General features: G+C 46.5%; 1 protein-coding gene across 4 annotated transcripts in view; it reads right to left on the bottom strand.

Moving 5' to 3' along the window:
• Nucleotides 1–22,718, bottom strand: part of ulk1b (unc-51 like autophagy activating kinase 1) — a 148,455-nt gene that overhangs the window by 37,779 nt on the left and 87,958 nt on the right. For all 4 annotated transcript variants that reach the window (XM_059994596.1, XM_059994598.1, XM_059994595.1 and 1 more), the window contains 4 exons: nt 21,603–21,751; nt 17,949–18,196; nt 11,023–11,207; nt 8,957–9,072 (listed from right to left, as the gene is read on the bottom strand). In XM_059994596.1, coding sequence (XP_059850579.1) covers nt 8,957–9,072; nt 11,023–11,207; nt 17,949–18,196; nt 21,603–21,751 — 698 coding nt within the window. The remainder of the gene's footprint in view (nt 1–8,956; nt 9,073–11,022; nt 11,208–17,948; nt 18,197–21,602; nt 21,752–22,718) is intronic.

Here is a 22,718-nt window from a genome sequence, read left to right as displayed (position 1 = left end):
CCATAACCTTCAGGGGAAAACTTCACCTCGTCTCCATTCCAGGCATCTGTTCGAAGAAGTGAGAGAGAGAGCGATGTCTTGCAGGGCAGGGGCCATTTCAAAACTGCAAGTCATTGTTTGAGCCAATAAAAAGAAGTGAGGTGTGAGCGGAGCAGCCACTGTGTGAGTGGGCCAGTGTTAGAGTGGTCCGGCTTTGACTCAGCTGGCTTGGGCAAGCACCGGCGAAGGCTCTAAGTAAGATTCTAGTAAGTTTACTCCCCCTGTTAGTGCATAGCACTAAGAATGGGCCCAGCATTGGTTTTTTGTGTGAGAAGCGGCCTTTTTTGGGTGGCCTCCAATGTCCCAGATAACCACATCTGCAGCTCCTCAGAGACCGTGTTAAGGAACTGGAGCTGCAGCTCACTGACCTTCGGCTCACACTGGAGAATGAGGAGGTGCTATGCAGAGCTACTGGGAGGTGGTAACCCTAAGTTGCAGGAGGCAGGTACCTGGATGACGGTCAGGAAAGGGAAGGGAATGGGTAGCCAGTGCAGAGCTGGTCCCCTCAATAATAAGTAAACACGTTTGGATTCTGTTAGGATGGGGGTGGGGGGAGGGACCTACCGGGGAGAAGCCAAAGAAAGCAGGACTCTGGCACTGAGGCTGGCTTTGTGACACAGAAGGGAAATGGGGAGAAGAGGCGAGTTGTAGTGATAGGGGATTCTTTGGTTAGGGGCACAGCAAGGAGATTTTGTGGACAAGGACAAGTTTCCCAGATTGTTTGTTGCCTCCCGGGTGCGTCTCGGAATGAGTCCACAGCATTCTGAAGTGGGAGGGTGAAGAGCCTGAGGTCGTGGTTCACAGTGGTACCAATGACATGGGTAAGAGTGGTGACGAGGTCCTGCAAAGTGAGTTCAGGGAATTAGGTGCTAAGTTAAAGGACGGGGCCTCCAGGTATGTGATCTGAGGACTGCTCCCGTGCCACAATAGGAAGATCGTACAGTTTAACATGTGGCTAAGGAGTTGGTGCAGGAGGGAGGGCTTCAGATTTTTGGATCTTTGGGCTCTCTTCCAGGGAAGGTGGGACCTGTACAGAAGGGACAGTTTGACGCTGACTGGAGGGGGACTAATAGCCTAGCGGGAAGGGTTGTTAATGCACAGGGGCGGGGGGGGGGGGTGTGGTTTAAACTGGAGTTGCAGCGGTTTGAAACTAGAGTGCCACAACAGATTGTGGAGAGGGTGTGAAGAAAGACGTTGTTAAGCCTACATTCAAAGTCAGGAATCAAAAGGCTGAGCACGGCAGGACTGGAGTCCTGAGCTGTGTATGTTTCACTGCAACGAGTGTTGTAGGAAAGATGGATGAGCTCAGAGCATGGATCAACATGGAGAATTACGACATTGTAGACATTAGTGAGACCTGGTTGCAGGAGGGGCAGGAATGGCAGCTCAATGTTCTGGCGTTTTGTTGTTTTAGACATGATAAGAGCTGGAGAGATTAATGGGGGAGGAGTGGCATTACTAGTCAAAGAAACTGTCATGGCAGTGCTCAGTCAGAGCAGACTAGAGAGCTCGTTTAATGAGGCTTTATGGGTAGAAATGAGGAATAAGAAAGGTATGACCCCATTTATGGCATTATATTATAGACCAACCAGCAGTCCATGGGATTTACTGGAGCAAATCTGTAGAGAGATTGCAGATTGTTGCAAGAAACATAAAGTTGTGATAATAGGTGATTTAACTTTCCCCACGTTGACTGGAACTCCCATACTGTAAAAGGGCTGGACAGGAAAAAGTTTATCAAACATGTTCAGGAAAGTTTCCTTAATTAGTACATAGAAGTCCCAACCAAAGAGAGAGCAGTACTAGATCCTGTTAGGGAATGAGGCAGGGTAGGTGAAAGGAGTTTGTGTAGGGGAACTCTTTGTATCTCGTGATCATAATGCCATTAGTTTCAAGGTAAGTATGCAAAGAGGTAAGTCTGGCCATGTGGTTGAGATTCTAAATTAGAGAAAGGTTAATTTTGTTGGCATCAGACAAGATCTGGCAAGGATCTTTTGGGACAGGATGTTTTCTGGCAAAGGAGTACGTGGTAAATGGGAGGCATTTAAAAGCAAAATTTTGAGAGTACAGAACTTATATTCATAATAAAAAACACAAATAACAGGTTTAGGGAACCTTAGTTTTCAAGAGATTTGAGGCCCTGGTTAAGAGAAAAAAGGAGGTGCATAGCAGGTATAGACAGGCAGGAACAGATCGGGTGCTTGAGGAGGATAAGAAGTGTAACAGAACACTTAAGGAAGAAATCAGGAGGCTGCAAGAAGGCATGAGGTTGCTCCAGCAGACAAGGTGAAGGAGAATCCTAAGGGCTTCTACAAATATATTAAGGGCAAAAAGATCGCAAGGGACAAAGCTGGTCCTCTGGAATATCAAAATGGTAATCTATGCATGGAGCCAAAAAGACGGGGGAGATCTTAAATGGATTTTTTGCATCTGTATTTAATTGGAAGACGGACACAGAGACTATAGGTGAAAGGAAATATAGCAACAAGGTCAAGTTCAAGTTTAATTGTCATTCAGCCATACGTGAATACCCATGAATAGAGCCAAACAAAAACACATCACTTGGGTCTATGGTGTGAAGCATATTGGAGTATAAAAGTTGCATTGTTTGCTGTGTAACCAAAACTATGTAGTCAGCTTTGTATTTGCTATGTATGTATCCAATTTAGTAGGAGAATGAAGTCTCTGTATTATTGAACACATCAATGCCTTGAGAATATAGCCAAATAAGAAGATAATGGTGGGTTAATGAGAGGTAGCTAAGAGATGTAGATTAGAACATGATTAGGTTAATAGGTAGAAACAATAGTGGCGGATGTACGTGTGGTACGCAACTATAGACCAATTGGATATGCTAATGCAACTAAGCCAGGAGATTGCTATAAAAATGCTATGTACAAGGATCGGTGGGCAATCAGTGACTAGCTCAATGACTGTCTCAGCTTTGATTTGCAAATTAAAGTTTAACCCTTCTTGAAGAATCTTCTATGTCTCCTGGTCGTTTGTGGGGCACGAGAAACCACAACAAGCACAGAAATGTTAAGAGCACAATGTGTATTAGCACAGATATATTAACAGTCATACACAGCACAAGAGCACAAGGCACATATAAGATAGCGGTAAAATAAATCACACAAAATATGTCCCTGAGCCCGTGTGTGTTATAGCAGTCTGCAGTTGATCACAATGCAACTTGTTTTCTGCTGAGCAAACACTGGGGGGCAGCAAACCTGGGAAGCTGCAACAGGGGCCACCACCGCTTGAGGCTTCGTCCACCCTAGGGCCAAGACCATGCAGCGCCCCTGCCGTTTGTCAATAAAACAGCAAATCAGACTTCAGCATTCAACACCACCATTGTCTTGTGATCACAAGAAGAGCGACTAAGACAATTTCTCACTGCACATCGATGCCTCTCCGTCACAGGTGGCATTACGATCCACAGCAAGTCCAGCTCCTTCAGTTTCTCCGCCAACGAGCAACTCACTGATGGGATAGACCTGCGGTACTTTAACTTCTTTAACATTGCAGGGTCTTGCAATGTTTATAAAAGATCATAATGCCTTTCGTTGACCCTGTAGAAGCCTGAGTGCACTGGAAAGTTGAACAGTAGTAGTAGCAGGCCTCCGTTCGTCTCGATAGACCATGGATTTGCACCTTGGAAAGTTTCCAGGGCGCAAGCCTGACCAGCAGTTGCCCAAGCTGCAAGTCTCCCCTCTCCACGCCACCGATGTTGTCCAAGGGAAGGGCATTAGGACCCATGCAGCTTGGCACTGGTGTCGTCGCAGAGCAATGTGTGGTTAAGTGCCTTGCTCATGGACACACACGCAGCCTCAGCCAAGGCTCGAACTAGCGACCTTCAGATCACTAGACCAACTCCTTAACCTCCCGGCCACGCGCCAACACGGAAAGTTGAACAGTGTTGTAGAGAAAGCTTTTGGCACATTGGGCTTCATAAATCAAAGTATTGAGTACAGGAGGTGGGATGTTACGTTCAAATTGTATAAGACTCTGGTGAAGCCTAGTTTTGAGTATCGTGTGCCGTTTTGGTCACCTACCTATAGGAAAGATGTAACCAAGATTGAAAGAGCACAGAAAAACTTTAAAGGATGTTCCAAGACTTGAGGGCATGAGTTATAAGGAAAGATTGAATAGGTCAGGACTTTATTCCTTGGAGAACAGGAGAACGAGGGGAGATTTGATAGAGGTATACAAAATTACGAGGGGTATAACTAAGGTAAGTGCAAGCTGGCTTTTTCCACTGAGTTGGGGTGGGACTACAACTAGAGGTCATGGGTTAAGGGTGAAAGGTTCAGAGGGAACATGAAGGGGAGCTTCTTCACTCAGAGGGAATAAGCTGACAGTGGAAGTGGTGCAAGTGAGTTTGATTTCAATGTTTAAGAGGAGTTTAGATAGGTACATGGATGGGAAGATTATGGAGGGCTATGGACCTGGTGCAGGTCAATGGAAATAGACAGTTTTAATGGCTTGGCATGGACTAGATGGACCAAAGGATCTGTTTCTGTCCTGTAGTGCTCTTTGACTCTACGTGATGTTTCCTTATTGCTGAACAGTGAGACCTTGCCTCCCACAAGAGGAGGCATTGAGTGGTCAGTGCATGGAAGGTGCTGCCAGGAGTGTGGTAGAGGCAGATATAAGATATATAGGGGACACAGGGGCAGGTGTTCAAGATAATAAGAGGCATAGATCGAATGCCAAGAACTTCTTCCCAGCACAGAATTGAGATCAAGATCCCTTTGGGGGCTTTTGCTATTGCTTGTATGGGTCAGTGCCTTTGCTGGTGGCAAGTGGGGGAAGCGGGAGGGGGGAGATTCGATGTTTCCGCTGCTCCTTGTGTGTGGGAGGGGAAGGGGCGACTTTGGGGTTCTGATGTTACTATCTTTCATTCTTTGAGGTTTCTTGTTGCGTGGAGGTCTGAGAAGAGTAAGAATTTCAGGTGGTACACCGAATACATGCTCTGATATTAAATTGAACAGTTTGAACCTTATCAAACATCTTACTAAGATCCATATACACCACATCCACTGTTCTACTTTCATCAATGTGTTTTGTGACACATCCTTAAGGAATTCAATCAGACTCACGAGGCAAGACCTGCCCCTCACAAAGCCATGCTGACTATGCTTCTTCAAATGCCTGGAAATCCTGTCTCAAGAATCCTCGACAGTAGTTTGCCCACCACTGATGTAGGACATGGTGGTCTATAATTCCCAGCTTTATTCCTATTCCCTTTCCTGAGCAAGGGAATGGCATTTGCTACCCTCCAGTCACCTGGCATTACCACTGTGGCCAGTGAGGATGCCATCAAGGCTTACCTGCCATCAAAGACAGAGAGTAGATACAGAAAAGGGCCAGTAACATTGTGAAGGATCCTACCCGCCCTGCGCATGGTCTGTTTGTCCTACTCCCATCAGATGCCATCTTGTTGGCTCTTCACACAACCCTGGAACATCTGGACAGCATACATCAGGATGCTCTTTATCGACCGCAGCTTTGCATTTAACACCATCATCCCCTGAAAACTGATCAGTAAACTCCAAGACCAGGCCCTCAACGCTCCCTTGTGCAATTGGAACCTGGATTTCCTCACTTGTAGACCCCAGTCAGTTCAGATTGGCAAAAACATCTCCTCTACAATCTCCGTCAGGTCGGGAGTACCACAGGGATGTGTACTCAGCCCCCTGCTCCTCTCGCTTCACTCCTCTGACTGTGTGACTAAGTACAGCTGCAAAACCATATACAAGTTTGCTGACGACCCCAGTCTTGTGGGCTGTATCAAAGCTGATGATGAATCAGCATACAGGAGGGAGATCGACAACTTGGCTGAGTGGTGTAATAACAACAACCTGTCACTCAATGTCAATATGGCCAAGGAACTGATTGTGGACTTCAGGAGAGGGAAACCAGAGGTCCAGGAGCCAGTCCTCATTGGAGGATCAGAGGTGAAGAGGGTCAGTAACCTCAGACTCCCGGTTGTCACTATCTCAGAGAACCTGTCCTAGACCCACTGTATAAATATAATTGCGAAGAAAGCACGATAATGCCTCTACTTCCTCAGGAGTCTGAAGAGATTCGACATGCCATCAAAAACCTTGGCAAACTTCTACAGGTGTGTGGTGGAAAGTGTGCTGGCTGGCTGCATTACGGCCTGGTACGGGAAGACCGATGCCTTCGAACAGAAAATCCTTCTAAAGGTAATGGATTTGGCCCAGTACATCACGGGCAGAACCCTCTCAGCCATTGAGCATGTCTACATGAAACGTTGCCGTAGGAAAGCAGCGTCCATCATCAGGCCCTGCTCTCTTTTCACTGCTGCCACCAGGTAAAAGAACTCACACCACCAGGTTCAAGAACAGTTACTACCCCTCAACCATCAGGCTCTTGAACAAAATGGGATAACAACACTCATGCTATTTATTTATATCTGCATTTGTAGTTTGTTGTCCATTGATCCTGTTTACAGTTACTGTTCTTTAGATTTGCTAAGAACGCCCGCAGAGAAAGAATCTCAGGGTTGTATGTGGTGACGTGTATGTACTTTGATAATAAATTTTACTTCGTACTTTGAAGATACATCGACAGTAAAGGCCTAAAGGGATGGGGGCTGAACGCAGGCAGATAGGAGTTAAATGGGCACCAGTACTAGAACCCTAATCAGGTTTATTATCACTGATAGGTCATGAAATTTTGTCGATTTGTGGCAGCAGTACAGTGCAATACTTCAAAAAAAAATTCTATCCGTTAGGGCGTATTCTGGAGTTAGGGAATATAGTAAATATTAATTTCACCAGCAGCCAATCTTCAGATTTCGATGTGGATTGTAGATTGGATTTAAAACACAGCTCAGAACAATTTGACCTTAGATGCCTACATATAGAAGAGTACAGTACAGGAACAGGCCATTCAGCCCACAATGTTGTGCTGTACCAGCTAACAAGCAAATCAAAAACACCCAAACACTAATCCCTCCTACCTACATCATGTCCATATCTCTCCATCTTGCTCACATCCATGTTCCCCATCCAAACTTCTCTTTAAAGCCCCTAATGTATTTGCCTCTACCATCACACCTGGCAGGGCATTCGAGGCATCCACCACTCTGAGTAAAAAACTTACCCCTCACATCCCCCTTGAACCTACCTCCTCTCACCTTCTCTGGTATTAGACATTTCCACCCTGGGAAACAGATACTCTCTGTCCACTGTCTATGCCTCTCATAATCTCATAAACCTCTATCAGATCTCCCCACAGTCTCCGGCACTCCAGAGAAAATAGCCCAAGTTTATCCAGCCTCTTGTGATAGCACACGCCCTCTGAACCTGAGAGAATCCTGGTGAACCTCTTATGCACCCTCTCCAAAGCCTCAACATCCTTCTTCAGCGGGGCGACCTGTTCAGTACACAATGCTCCAGATGTGGCCTCACCAGAGCAATGCAGTGGAGATTGACATTCTGTTTGGGTGTCTGGAGTGTGGGCGTGAAGGGGGTGTTTGAAAACTATATACAATTCAAAGGAAGCATTGTAGATACACTGTACTATAGAATTATCCTGCTGTTACCTTTGATCTTTAGCCTATAAAATGTCATGTAAAATGGGGCCAGGCAAGCCTCTTCTTCCCAGAGTGTCTTGAATAGTTGCTAATTTTGCTGAATAAGATTTCTACATCCACCAGCTGCAGTGTCCCTCCAGTGTCTTGTTCATGTTACAACAATCAGTACTGATAGGTTGTGAAATTTGTTGTTTTGTGGCAGCAGTACGGTGCAATAATTAAAAAATACGATAGATTACAATAAAAAAAATACAAGTAGTGAAAAAATTTGCAAAATAGTGAGGTGGTGTTCATGGGTTGAATGTCCCTTTAGGAATCAGATGGCAGATTGGAAGAAGCTGTTCCTGAATCACTGAGTGTGTGTCTTCAGGCTCCTGTACCTCCTCCCTGATGGCAGAGGGGAAGAAGCTGTTCCTGAATCATTGAGTGTGTGTCTTCAGGCTCCTGTACCTCCTCCCTGATGGCAGAGGGGAAGAAGCTGTTCCTGAATCATTGAGTGTGTGTCTTCAGGCTCCTGTACCTCCTCCCTGATGGCAGAGGGGAAGAAGCTGTTCCTGAATCATTGAGTGTGTGTCTTCAGGCTCCTGTACCTCCTCCCTGATGGCAGAGGGGAAGAAGCTGTTCCTGAATCATTGAGTGTGTGTCTTCAGGCTCCTGTACCCCCTCCCTGATGGCAGAGGGGAAGAAGCTGTTCCTGAATCATTGAGTGTGTGTCTTCAGGCTCCCAACCCTCCTCCCTGATGGTGGCGATTGGGTGATGGGGGTCCTTAATGATGGATGCTGCCCATCTGAAGCGTCACCTTTTGAAAGTGTCCTCGATACTGGGGAGGCTCTTGCCCATGATGGAGCTGGCTGAATTCACAACTTGCTGCATCTTTTTTCCGATCCTGTGCAGTGGCCCCTCCACACAGTACCCTGACCAGCCAGTTAGAATTCTCCCCACGGTACTCCTGTAGAAATTTGCTGGAGTATTTGGTGACATACCAGATCTCCTCAAAACTCCCAATGAAATACAACTTCACAACTGCATCAATATCTTGGCCAGCATGGACCAGATGGGCCAAAGGGCCTGTTTCTGTGCAGGTGGGCCCAGCCACTATTGCTCAAAACACCTACTCACTGTGATGGGCACTTCTGATCTCAATCGGCATTTGAACCACATCTTGCAATTACACGGCAGAGCTAAATCTCCCCCAACACTACGTAGTTCACACTGAGGGGCAGCAGAAGAGGCAAGCATTAGGAGAAGGGGAAGGGGTTGCCATGCTTGGGGCGCAGGGGGCATTATAGCCTGAGTCAGAGGTTATACCACTCTCCCCGAGTTAACAGGCCCGCTGCGGGCCCCGTTACCTGCCACGTCCATCGGCCTCTCTGTGCTCAGGTTCTCGTTGCTGACAGCTTCTGTGGCCTGCCCTCCGAACGCAGCCTTCAGCAGCAGATCTGACAGCTTCCCGGCGCTGAGCGACCTGCAGGATGGTACAACAGCTTTGTCAGCACATCGATTACAGGAAACTACGCACAGACCAATGGATACCCCTTACTGATCTTGTTAAAAGATTTGAACAGGAGTCAGTCCTGGTTTATCTGAGCACATACTCAGTCTCGGGTGAAACCATTGCTACAGGGAGCGTCTCCTCCGACTAATCAAAGACCCTTCAAACTCAGCTTTGAATATCCCCAATGACTCGGCCTCCACGGCCGTCTGCAGCAATAAATTCCGAAGATTCACCACCCTCTGGCTAAAGAAATTCCTCCCCATCTCATTCAAAATGGAAAACATCCTTCTATTTTTAGAGGCGGTGCCCCCTGGTCCTAGACTCCCCCCCCCCCCACTGTAGCAAATGTGCTCTTCACCTCACTCTACTAGGCCGAGCAATATTCGATAGGTTGCAAGGAGAATCCAGCCCCGCTTTATTCTTCTAAACTCCGAGTACAGTCCCAGAGCCATCAAACTTTTCTGATATGTTAACCTTTCCACTCCCAGGATCATTTTCATGAACCTCCTCTGGACTCTCTCCAACGTCAGCACATCCTTTCTTAGATAAAGGGCTCAAAACTGCTCACGATGCTCCAAGTGCAGTCCGACCACTGCCTTATGAAGCCTCAGCAATACATTCTTTCGTCTCTCAGGATGAGGCTTTCCATTCCTGAAAAATGCCATCTCCTTCTCTCAGTTCCTCCGCCTTAGCCACATCTGCCCTCAGGGTGAGGCTTTTCATTCCAGATCCAATGAGATATCCACCTTCTTCAAAGAAAAGAGGCCTTCCTTCTTCCACCATCAACACTGCCCTCACCCCCATCTCTTCCATTTGGCACACGTCAGTCCTCACCCCACCCTCTTGCCGACACACCTGGGATAGGGTTCCTCTTGTCCTCACCTACCACCCCAGTAGCCTCCACATCTAGCACATAATTCTCTGAAACTTCTGCCATCTCCAACGGGGTCCCACCGCCAAGCACATCTTTCCCTCCCTCCCATTCTCTGCTTTCCGCAGGGATCGCTCCCTACGTGACCCCCTTGTCCATTGTCCCTCCCCGCCGATCTCCCTCCTGGCACTTATCCTTGCAAGCGGAACAAATGCTTCACCTGCCCCTACACCTCCCCCCTCACCACCATTTAGGGCCCCAAACAGTCCTTCCAGGTGAGGTGACACTTCACCTGTGAGTCTGCTGGGGTCATCTACTGTATTCGGTGCTCCTGGTGTGGCCTCCCTGTATATTGGTGAGACCTGGGATAGACTGGGAGACCACCGCTGAGCACCGACGCTGTGTCTACCAGAAAAACCGGGATCTCCCGGTGGCCACCACCAAGTCTACTTCCCATTCCCATTCTGAGATGTCAATCCACTCTACTGCCCAGATGAGGCCACACTCAGGTTGGAGGAACAACACCTCATATTCTGTCTGGGTAGCCTCCAACCTGATGGCATGAACATCGATTTCTCGAACTTCTGCTAATTGCCCCCCACTTCACCGTCCCCATTCCCATTTCCCCCTCTCACCTCATCTCCTTATCTGCCCATCACCTCCCTCTGGTGCTCCTTCCCTTCCCTTTCCTCCATGGTCTTCTGTCCTCTCCTATCGAATTCCCCCTTCTCTTCCTCGTTCACCAATCAATTTCGCAACTCTTTACTTCATCCCGGTTTCACCCCTCACCTACCACCTTGTACCTCTTCCTCCACCCCCCCACCTCATCTCGGCCAGACGCTGCCTGCCCTGCTGAGCTCCCCCAGTGTTTTGTGTGTATTGCAAACCTCCTCTCCTCCTCTGCGTGGTGGTTGCAGCCCTGCTGAGATGTGAATCTTAGCTAACTCCTTCCTTTACCCAGGGAGAGAGTATTGTTGACACCCCACTGACCCATCGTTTGAGGGCCCGAGTACCCCGGACAAGTACCATGCTGGGGTTAAATATCAAACCTGCCGAAAGGTCCCTTCTCTTCATCGGCGGGCTTCTGCGCGTGTCCGAGCTGCTGGTGGTGGAAGTGGCCGAGATCGGGCGCCGTCCTGTTGCGACTGGAGGCCAGGGTCACACCCTGGTGAGTGAGCATCGTGACGAGGTTCTGGGTGCTGGGAGCCTCTGGGAACTCGAAGGGCGAGGACACCTGAGGAGACAACGTTAGAAGCTGACTAGTTGAGCTTTAACCTCGGTTGCCCAGAAGGAGCCGACAGCTCTCCCTTGCACTGACAACACAAAGATTCAAGATAGCTCAAGATTTAGATTGTTCAATGTCATTTCCTGTATACAATTGTAAAGGAGAACAAAACAGTTTCTACTCCGGATCTGATGCAGCCCATAAAACACAATAAAATAAAGAAGACGATAAAGAATAAACACAGTAGGTATAAATCCTGACTTTAAACCTATAGAAATGCTGTGGAAGGACCTGACGCAAGCAGTTCATGCCAGGAAGCCCACCAACATCCCAGAGTTGCAGCAGTTTCGGAATGAGGACTGTCCTAAAATCCCTCCAAGCAGATGACCAGGACTGATCAACAGTTACCGGAAACATTTGGTTGCAGTTATTGCTGTAGAAGGGGGTCACACCAGTTATGGAAAGCAAAGGTCCACGTACTTCTTCCAGCAATATTGGATTGTTCTTCTCAATAAATAAATGAAGAAGCATAACGTTTTTTTTCTGTTATTTATTTAATTGGGTTCTCTTTATCCAGTTTTAGCATTTGCCTGAAGATCTGATCACATTTTAGGTGATATTCAAGCAGATATAGAGAAAATTCTACAAGGTTCACAAACTTCCTAGCACCACTGTACGTAAGATAGCCTATAGACACAGATTGACTCTTTGTCCACAAAGTGACACTAGGCACAGGAGTGTCTGTACATGAGGTGACTCTGACAGGAAATGATAAAGTAGTGGTGGTTGGGGGTGTGGAGGGGTGGGTTAGTAGGTGGAGGTGTTGATCAGCCTCACTGCTTGGGGAAAGTAACTGTTTTTGAGTCTGGTGGTCCTGGTGTGGATGCTACGTAGCCTCCTCCCTGATGGGAGTGGGACGAACAGTGCATGAGCAGGGTGGGTGGAATCCTTCACGATGTCACTGGTCCCTCATGGCATCTTTCTGTATAGACCTCACTCAGCAATCCCTCACTCAATGTCAGCAAGACCAAGGAGCGGATTATTGACTTCAGGAGGAGGAAATTGGCCAGTCCTCACTGGAGGATCCGAGGTGGAGAGGGTCAGCGACTTTGTGTTACCATTTCAGTGGACCTGTCCTGGGTTGGTAAGAAAGCACGGCAGTGCCTCTCGTTCCCGCGGCACTTGCGCAGATTTGGCACGACATCTAAAACCTCTATTGATGTGTGGCAGAGAGTCTGTTGACTGGCTGCATCAAAGCCTGTTATGGAAACACCGATGCCCTTGAATAGGGGTGGAGGGGGGAGGTGCTAAGCAGGTGCCACACTTTGCCCAAAATGACAAATAAAGCCAATCTTTAAAAATTTTTTTTCTTGTGATCTCCCTGGATCCATGGTTACCCTTGCCGAACCCCTTTGTGCCCACCTCTCACCAGCTGAGAGTCCCATCCACACCAGCTACAGCCACATTCTTGCTACTTCCCCTGAAGCCTGTGAATCAGGACGGAACGAGCACAAAACACGGGCTGACGGTACGACCAGAACAATTTGCTTCTGTTTTCACTGCGTCTTCTTTACTTATTTAGAGACAGAGCACACAACGGGCCTTTCTGGTCCAATGAGCCACACAGCTCTCGAGCCCACCTATTTAACACTAGTCAAGTCACAGGACAAGTTACTAAGATCAATTAACGGTAGCTGTATCACTGGAATGTTGCAGGAAACCGAAGCACCTGGAGAAAACGCACACGTCCTTGGAGAGGAAAGTACAAACTCCTTACAGATGGTGTGATATATGAACTCCGAACTCTGACACACGACATCACAGTCAGCACTACGCTACCCCATAGCTGGATGCAGGAAACTACCAGATGACGAGCAGATGGCTTTACTGTGTATTTACTATTTCAATAATATATTTTTTTCTTCTTCTTTTCAAATCTTTTTATTATTATTATTATTATTCAAAAATAGCACAAGTACATCGAAGAAACAACACAATGCCTCAAAACAGGAGAAATTTTCAAAAATTTTCAATCCTTCAATAATATTTTAGTCATCTTGTATATTCAGTGCCTATAAAAAGTATTTCCCCCACCCCCCCGGAAGTTTTCATGTTTTGTTGTTTTACAATAGTGAATCACAGTGGATTTAATTTGGTTTTTTTTTTGACTGATCAAGAAAAAAACATTCAAACAAGAGAAAGTCTGCAGATGCTGGAAATCTGACCAACACACACAAAATGCCGGAGGAACTCAGCAGGCCAGGCAGCATCTAAGGAAAGAAGTACTGTTGACATTTTGGGCTGAGATCATTCGACAGGACTGGAGAAATAAAACTGAGGAGAAGATTTGAAAGGAGGGGGAGAGAGAAACGCCAGGTGATAGATGAAACTGGAGGGGGAGGGATGAAGCAAAGAGCTGGGAAGTTGATTGGTGAAAGAGACAGAAGGAAGAGGGAGTGGGGGGAGGAGAACCAGGGGGAGGCAATGGGCGGACAAGGAGATAACATGAGCGGGGGGACAAGGGAATGGGAAATGGTGGGGTGGGGTGGAGGCATTACTGGAAGTTTGAGAAACTGATGTTCATGCCATCAGGTTGGAGGTCACCCAAACATAATATAAGGTGTTGTTCCTCCAACTTAAATGTGCCTTATTACCAACAGTGGAGGAGGCCATGGATGGAAATATGGGAATGGGAATGGGATGTGGAATTAAAATGGGTGGCCACTGGGAGATCCCGCGTGCTCTGGTGGACCGATGTAGCTGCTCGGTGAAGTGGGCTCCCCATCTATGTCGGGTTTCGCTGACGTACAAGAGGTCACACTGGGAGCACTGGACACAGCATATGGCCCCAGCAGACTCGCAGGTGAAGAGTCACCTCACCTGGAAGGACTGTCTGAGGCCCTGAATGATGGTGAGGGAGGAGGTGTAAGGGCAGGTGAAGCACTCTGCTTGCAAGGATAAGTGCCAGGAGGGAGATCGGTGGGGAGGGATGAATGGACAAGGGAGTCGCGTAGGAAGTGATCCCCGCGGAAAGCAGAAAGTGGGGTGGGGGGGTGAGAGAAAGATGTGTTTGGTGGTGGGGGGGGGCATGGAATTGATAATTGATCAAATTATCCAAATAATTGATTGCATAAGTATTCACCCCCTTTAAAATGACCCAGCAAATCATCACTGGTGCAATCAGTTTTAGAAGTCACATAATTAGTTAAAATGGAGATCTGTGTGCAGACAAGGTGTTTTTATTGATTGTATTAAAAATACACCTGTATCCGGAAGGTCCAACTTCAGGTGAGTCAGTATCCTGGCAAAAACTACACCATGAAGACAAAAGAACACTCCAAGCAACTCCACGAAAAGGTCTTTGAAAAGATGGATACAAGGAAATTTCTAAGTTGGAGTGAAGCAAATACCGCACATCACCAAAAACACACCGTCCCTACCGTGAAGCACGGTGGTGGCTGCGTCACGCAGTGGGGATGCTTCACTGCCGCAGGTCCTGGAAGGCTTGTGAAGGTAGACGGTAAAATGAATGCAGCAAAATACAGGGAAATCCTGAAGGAAAACCCGATGCAGTCTGCAAGAGAACTGCAACTTGGGAGAAGATTTGTTTTCCAGCAAGACAATGACCCCAAGCGCAAAGCTTGGCTACAAAGGAACAGCTTAAAAACAATGAAGTTAATGTCCTGGAGTGGCCAAGTCAGAGTCCAGACCTCAATCCAATTGAGAGTTTGTGGCTGGACTTGAAAAGGGCTGTTCACTCTCGATCCCCATGCAATCTGACAGAGCTTGAGCAGTTTGTAGAGAAGAACGGGGAAAAATTGCAGTGAGTGTCCAGACGTGCAAAGCTGGTAGAGACCTATCCACACAGACTCAAGGCTGTCAAGGGCGCATCTACTAAATACAGGTCCACAATCCCTTATTCGAAATCCTTGGGGCCAGTTGCATTTTGGAATTCAGAAATTTTCAGATTTCAGAATCCCTCCTTATTGGTTCTGGGACTGCCCCATGGATACCAATAAACACGTATGCTCAAGTCCCTTGTTTAACCTGTCTCAGTGCAGCTGGACTTTAGGACCCAGCGAAGCTCTGGACCTACGCATATCCTCCTGTATACTTTAAATCATCTCTAGATTACTTATAATACCTAATACAATGTAAATGCTATGTAAATAGTTGTTATACTGTATAGTTTAGGGAATAATGATGAGGAAATTTTTTTATTTCCAACAAAAACATACAGTAAAACATAAAAATATACAGCTTCAAACGAACCGAATCAAACACATGGTAAATGACTTTTTGGAATAAATGTAGAATGTCACTGTCACTATAAAACTTCCGTTACTTGTCCTTCTGTTTCTTTAAATCATAAACAGTGGTAGTTCCAAAACCATATTCTTCAGTTACGTCTGAGTTACGTCAGCTGTTGGCAAAATGTGACGTGGCAGCACGAGCAGAGGCCGCCAGACGTCAGTTGTGGCTCCGCGCTCGTACTGGTCACAGGTGCATTTGCTGTCCACTGATATTTTGTGTTCACTGTTGACTTTGCGTTTAATTTCACTGTGAAAATGTCAAAAAGAGCTGCAGATACCCCTATGGGTAACAATGAGAAAAGGAGAAGGAAGCATCTATTATTATCAATATTGCAGAAAGTGGAGTTATTGCAGAAGCTTGATCGTGGTGTGTCTGTGCGGCATCTTACTGAAGAATATGGTGTCAGAAATACCACTGTATATGATTTATCGAAACAGAAGGACAAGTAACGGAAGTTTTATAGTGACAGTGACATTCTACATTTATTCCAAAAAGTCATTTACCATGTGTTTTGATTCAGTTCGTTTGAAGCTGTATATTTTTATGTTTTATTGAATGGTTTTGTTGGAAATATAATTCTTTTCTTGTCATTATTCCCTAAATAATACAGTATAACTACTACTTACATAGCATTTATATTGTATTAGGTATTATAAGTAATCTAGAAATGATTTAAAGTATATGGGAGGATGTGCGTAGGTGCGAAGCTCCGTCGGGTCCTAAAGTCTGCCCACACTGAGACAGGTTCAACAAGGGACTTGAGCATACGTGTTTTTTGGTATCCGTGGGGGGGGGGTTCCGGAACCAATAAGGAGGGATTTTGAAATCCGAAAAATTCTATATTCCAAAATGCAACTGGCCCCAAGGATTTCGAATAAGGGAATATGAACCTGTACAGCATACGGAGAGACAGTCAAGTTTAAAAAAAAGCATCGTGGCACATATACTTCGGAAGAGAAGACACGATCGAGAGTTGTTTTTAAAGAAAGGCTGTAAATGGAAGAACTCAGGGTTCATAAATTGTGAGTAATGTACATGATAATAATTATTTAAACTAAAACAGAAATGGCTGGCCACATCGGAAAGATTGACGAGTTTGATTACACAATGGATAACTGACTCATGAATACTGAGCTATTGGAACACTATTTTGGAGCCAATGAAACAGCCAATGAGAAACAAATGCCAATTTTGCTGAGTTCATTAGATTTAAAAACATACAGTTTGCTTTGAAGCTTAACTGCTTCAAACAAAATATATAGATTACTCAAATATTATTGAAATATTAAATAGACACCAGGCTTCCCCTCCCCAACAACATTAAAAAAGTTAAATATTTGTATTATTTATTATATTATTCTGGCTTCTGTGCCCTTTTCTTTCACTAAAGGAGAAGCTAAAGATTGCACCAGAGGGAGATTTCTTCCAGTTCATCTGTGACACAGTTTAAGTTTGTCTCTTTTATGTCTTTTTTTAACTCTTGAGGTGACTGGGCTCCTGTCGGAGTCGGAGATCTGCAGCTGCGCTCGAAATGTGGTTTTTCAGTCTCGGAGCTTGCTGAGTGCCCTAGCGTTTTTGATAACTCCAGGTATAGCCTGGAGGACGTGTGCCTTCGGGGACGACCCGATTCTTCGCCAGTGTCGCGGGAGACTGAAACGTCGAGACAGCAGTGTACGCTGCTGTTGAAATAAGTGACACAGTAGATTAACATGGAGCCAGTGCTCAGCTGGCCTCCTGTCTGGTGTGGCAGGAGTTAGTGAGAAAGAGAGTGCTGTTGGGATGGACAGTAATTTTCCGATGGACTCCAGATCTTGGTCTCTCTGGGGGCTTTGCTACTGCGTGCACGGTGGGTGGTGGGGCTGATGCTTCGGTTGAGGCAGGTGGGGGGAGGGGGAGCAGGGAGGGGTGATGCTTTTGCTGCTGTTTGTGCGTGGGAGGGAGCAGGGGCACTTCAGGGTTCTAATGTTTCTCTGCCATTCATTCTTTGGGGATTTTCATGTTTGGTGGATGTCCGTGAAGAGTAAGAATTTCAGGTTGTCTACTGCATGCATTCTCTGATAGTAGAATTGAACAACCAAATCTTTCCGGTTCTGATGAAGGGCTTCAGCCTGAAATCTGACCGTTTACTTTCCTTCATAGATACTGCCTAACCAGCTAACTTTCACATCTTATATATCAGTGATAGTAAACCCGAGTTGCGGCCACCATTAAGCCTCACAACTGTCCATGCATAGCCCCTCACCTATCACTCACAAGCATGTACTCCTCCGCCTCCCCCCCCCACTTTATTCTGGCCTCTGCCCCCTTCCTTTCCAGTCCTAATGAAGAGTGTCAGCCCGAAACGTTGAGGGTTTATTCCCCTCCATAGGTGCTACCTGACCTGCTGAGTCCCCCCGGAAAAATAACCTTCCCCCAGGTTCACACCAGCAATGGTACCTTCGTTGGTGATCCCACGATGGTGGGGAGTGGGCTCCTCTGAATTAACTCGGAGAGTTTGGGGGACAGCTTCATCTGTCTGCAGGACTGCTGTGGCGGGCTCTGAAGAGGCTGGGCCATACCGGCCACCAGCGGCTCAGAATATTGCTTCTTCATCTTCTGCTGGTAGTGCAGTGTGTCTGAAAGATTGGGCGCACTGTGCAGCCGGGAGCCCAGCCCGTGCTGGTGAGGTTCTGGTGGCAGGACACCTGGTTTCAAAACAGCAATCTGTTACCTTTGGACCACGGTATCATATGTGGCTGCCTCTCACTCTGGGTTAACTCTGCCTCGGAAAAGCAGCCAGCATCACCATGACCCCTCCCATCCCAGACATTCCCTCTACTTCCCCCTTCCACAGGGAAGGAGATACCAAAACCCGGAAGTACGTGGCACCGCGCTCCTACCTGACTGAATCCGAATCAGAACCAGGTTTAATATCATCGGCATGTGTCGTGAAATTATGGCAGCAATACAGTGAAATACATAATAATATAGAAAAAACTGTGAATTACAGTAAGTATATACTGTATCTATTAAATAGTTAAATAAGTAATGCAAAAATAGAAATAAAAAAGCAGTGAGATGGTGTTCATGGGTTCAATGTCCATTCAGAAATCAGAGGGGAAGAAGCTGTTCCTGAATCGCTGAGTGTGTGTCTTCAGGCTCCTGTACCTCCTCCCTGATGGCAGAGGGGAAGAAGCTGTTCCTGAATCACTGAGTGTGTGTCTTCAGGCTCCTGTACCTCCTCCCTGATGGCAGAGGGGAAGAAGCTGTTCCTGAATCACTGAGTGTGAGTCTTCAGGCTCCTGTACCTCCTCCCTGATGGCAGAGGGGAAGAAGCTGTTCTTGAATCACTGAGTGTGTGTCTTCAGGCTCCTGTACCTCCTCCTTGATGGTAGCAATGAGAAGAGGGCATGTCCTGGGTGATGGGGGTCCTTAATGATGGACGCTGCCATTGAGACATCACTCCTTGAAGACGTCCTGGATGCTGTGGATGCTGGCGCCTGTGATGGAGCTGACTAAGTTTACAACTCACTGCAGCTTGCTTCGATCCTGTACAGTAGCACCTCCCCCCCACCCCCCCATACCAGACGGCGATGCAGCCAGTCAGAATTCTCTCTGTGGTACATCTGTAGAAATTTGCGAGTGTCTTTAGTGACATATCAAACCTCCTCAGACTCCAAGTGGAACATGCTCTCTTCTCATTACTACCGTCAGGGAGAAGGCACAGGAGCCTTTTCTGAATGGTCCACGAGCACCATCTCACTAGTCCTTCATTCGAATTACTGATTATATTGTAAGTTAGCGCAATTGTTATGTCTTTGCTGCAAAGCAACGTATTTCACATCATACATGCCAGTGATTGATTCTAATTCTGATTATTGAAAGTTCAAAGTACATTTACTATCAAAGTATGTATACCCTATACAACCTTGCAGTTCGTTCCTCACAGGCAGCCACAAGGCAAAGAAACCCAAAAGAACCCATCTATATATAAATAAAAGACTGTAGAACATCCAATGTGCAGAGAGGGAAAAAACAAATCTTTCAAACGATACTTACGGCCCATCACGCCGCTGGCGTTTGGGGCAGCAATGAAGGGCCTCCATCTCCGGCGGTGTTCATCGCGCCAGTAGCTTCCTCTCAGTTTTCACCACTGTCAGTCATGCAAGTCCCAGGTGGAGACTCAGGAATACCGTCACACTCAGGGGGAGAAGAAATTTTCATTGCTGTTTCCATAACAATTTTGTTTTACCGGTCAGGGTTGTTATCCCTGAGCTGAACCCTCGAACATGGAGGTCTGGTGGACCACTCTTAGTCTGACCTCTGCCCTTTGACCTGTTGGGCATGGGTGACCCTACCAAGAGCCAAAGCCTAAAGCCCTGACTCCAGCCAACGTAGCTCTCTGGGTTATCGAGGCACACAAGCCTCCAAACACAATAAAGTTGTGATCCTTTTGGAGACAAGCAAACCGTAATTGCAAGCGTTCTGAACTGAAGTCCATGAAGGGGGTCTGTCCTTGAACTCTTAGTTCAGCACACAGCCGAGTAATCGTCATGGAGAAGAGAGCTGAACCAGCCTGTCCCCCATCTCAGGCCCCAACACCCTGACCTTCCCAATCCGGCTCGGCGCCTAGATCAATGTCCAAGCATTGGGTTCAGTCGCTTCGATCTGCATGGGGCCTGTGCCCAACCTTTCTGATTCGGCCTGGCGCTTAAGTTGAATGAACCTCAGGTTTTCTTTGCTCTTGGCAATGGTCCCACTGCCTTGCCTTGGTTCTGCCACACCGAATTGCCCCCGAGTCCAAAGGGAAGTTACAGACTATTGCTTACCATGATCGTTTACCAGAGAAACAGTGATTAACAAAGTCTTTAGTTGTCTTCCTTGTTTCATCACCCACCAGCCAGAAGTCGCCGTGATTCACCAGCGCCAACTTGAACCAAAACAGTATCCCTGGTACAAGATGAATCCTGGACCACACAACCTGCTTCATCATGGACTCACACCTTATTGTCTGCCTGCACTGCACTTCCTCCTTTACTGTAATAAAATTCTTCTCTCCCCTCTTCTTCGATTCCCCACTTCTCTCCTCACCTGCCTGGTACCCCTCCTCTTTCCCTTTTTCCTGTGCTCCACTCTCCTCTCCTATCGGATGCCTTCCTCTCCAGCCCTTTACCTTTCCCATCAGAAAGAGAAATCAATGTTCGTGCCAGATGGAAGATAAGATGTTGTTCCTCCATGCTGAGGTTGGCCTCATCGCGGCACAAGAGGAGGCCACGGACCGACATGTCGAGCATGAATGGGGATAGGAATTAAAATGTTTGGCCACTGGAAGGTTCCATTTTTGGCAGATGGAGTGGATATAACACCACATCTACTGCTCGTGTTTCGTCTGTCTTTATAACTCAACCCCTCCAGTCCCAGTAACACTCTTTTAAATCTCCTTTGCACTGTTCTAAGCTCAATGATATCTTTCCTACGCCAGGCAGCCAGAACTGCGGGCAACAAAGTAATAATAAATTCTGCTAACGGGTGGTGTGTGATGGAACAAGACACTGCACTGCAGATGCACTTGAACGGATAATCCTACAAAAGGTAGTGGATACGGCCCAGTACCTCCCAGCCACTGAACACATCTACATTAAACGCTATCACAGGAAAGCAGCATCCATCATCAGGCCCTGCTCTCTTCTCACTGCTGCCACCGGGTAAAAGGACTCACACCACCAGGTTCAAGAGCAGTTACTACCCCTCAACCATCAGGCTCTTGAACAAAAGGGAATAATTTCACTCATTTGCCCATCCATTGAGATGTTCCCACACCAATGATCTCATTTTAAGGACTCTTATCTCATTATCTATTGCTATTTATTTATATTTGCATTTACACAGTTTGTTGTCTTCTGCACTCTGGTTGATTGATCCTATTATAGTTACTATTCGATAGAATGCCCACAGGAAAGTGAATCTCGGGTTGTATATACGTACTCTGACAATAAAATTTACTTTGAACTTTGTGCATACGGCCCTTCACTCAGAACGTGACACACGCACACTCCAGGTAGGGATGTTTCCTCGCAGAGTGCCCAGTGGAAGACTCGCTGAACAGCCTACCTTGTGACGAGGGTGGGTAAAGGTTGAAGCTTCCCAAAGATGACGCTCGATGGTGTGTGGCGCCCTGGTCTCCGTACTGAGGAGGGGACGCTCCTGTTTTGTTGAGTCCCAGTGGATTTGTGCTGCAGGACCTTCCAAATGCCTCTGACCTAAAGGTTAAAGATAATGATTTAAAGATTAACTTTATAGTACTGTGCAAAAGTTTTAGGTACATATATATAGCCAGGGTGCCTAAGTTGGCCCATCCAAATTTGTCCCATTTTTCCACGTTTGGCCTATTACCTTCTAAACCTTTCCATTGGGACAAAGGTCTTGTTCCTGTGCCGTACTCTTCAATGCTCGATGGGTTAAAGGATTTAATGGGCAAAGTGGCAGGTGGAATACGGTGTCAGGAAGTGTCTGGTCATGCAGTTTGGTAGTAGGAATAAAGATGTAGACTATTTTCTAAATGGGGAGAAAATTCCAAAAACCTGAGGTGCAAAGGAGCTTGGGAGTCTATGTGCCGGAATCCCAAAAGTTTAACTTGCAGGTTGAGTTGGTGGTGTGGAAGGCAATAGTTAGCATTCATTTCAAGAGTACAGTACTAGAATATAAAAGCAAAGATGTAATATTGAGGATTTGTAAGGCATTGGTCAGACTGCACTTCCGAGTATTATGTATTGCAATGTACTGCTGTCGCAAAACAACGAATTTCTTGACTTACACAGGTGATATTAAAACTGATTCTGATTCTGACTTTTAATTCAACAGTCCTGTTGCCGTTGCCGATGTTAGGTCGCTCCCATACAGGCTTACTTCCTTGCTGGCTTCTCAACTTTAAACCAAATTTGAAATCCCGCCAAGCTATGTTGACTCTTTCCTAAAGGATCTTTTATTAAGAACTTATTAATCCATCTCTCCTCAATACGCAGTAAGAAAGGACCCAGTCCCCTAGCTAAACACACAATGTGCCGGAGGAACTCAGCAGGTTTTTCTTGCTCTCTGCTCCCTGATTGGATCCTCAGTGAAGAGATCTATCAGAATACAAACTCGTTCTTGAAACCATCATTGATATTTTTATTTGTTCAATAGCACTGGACAATAAAGATTTTATTTCCTGAATATTTTTGGGTGTAG

Source organism: Hypanus sabinus, chromosome 18, assembly GCF_030144855.1.
Source record: "Hypanus sabinus isolate sHypSab1 chromosome 18, sHypSab1.hap1, whole genome shotgun sequence".
Classification (NCBI taxonomy): domain Eukaryota; kingdom Metazoa; phylum Chordata; class Chondrichthyes; order Myliobatiformes; family Dasyatidae; genus Hypanus; species Hypanus sabinus.
Note: the sequence above shows the minus strand (reverse complement) of the source record. Positions and strands in the feature narration are given on the sequence as shown.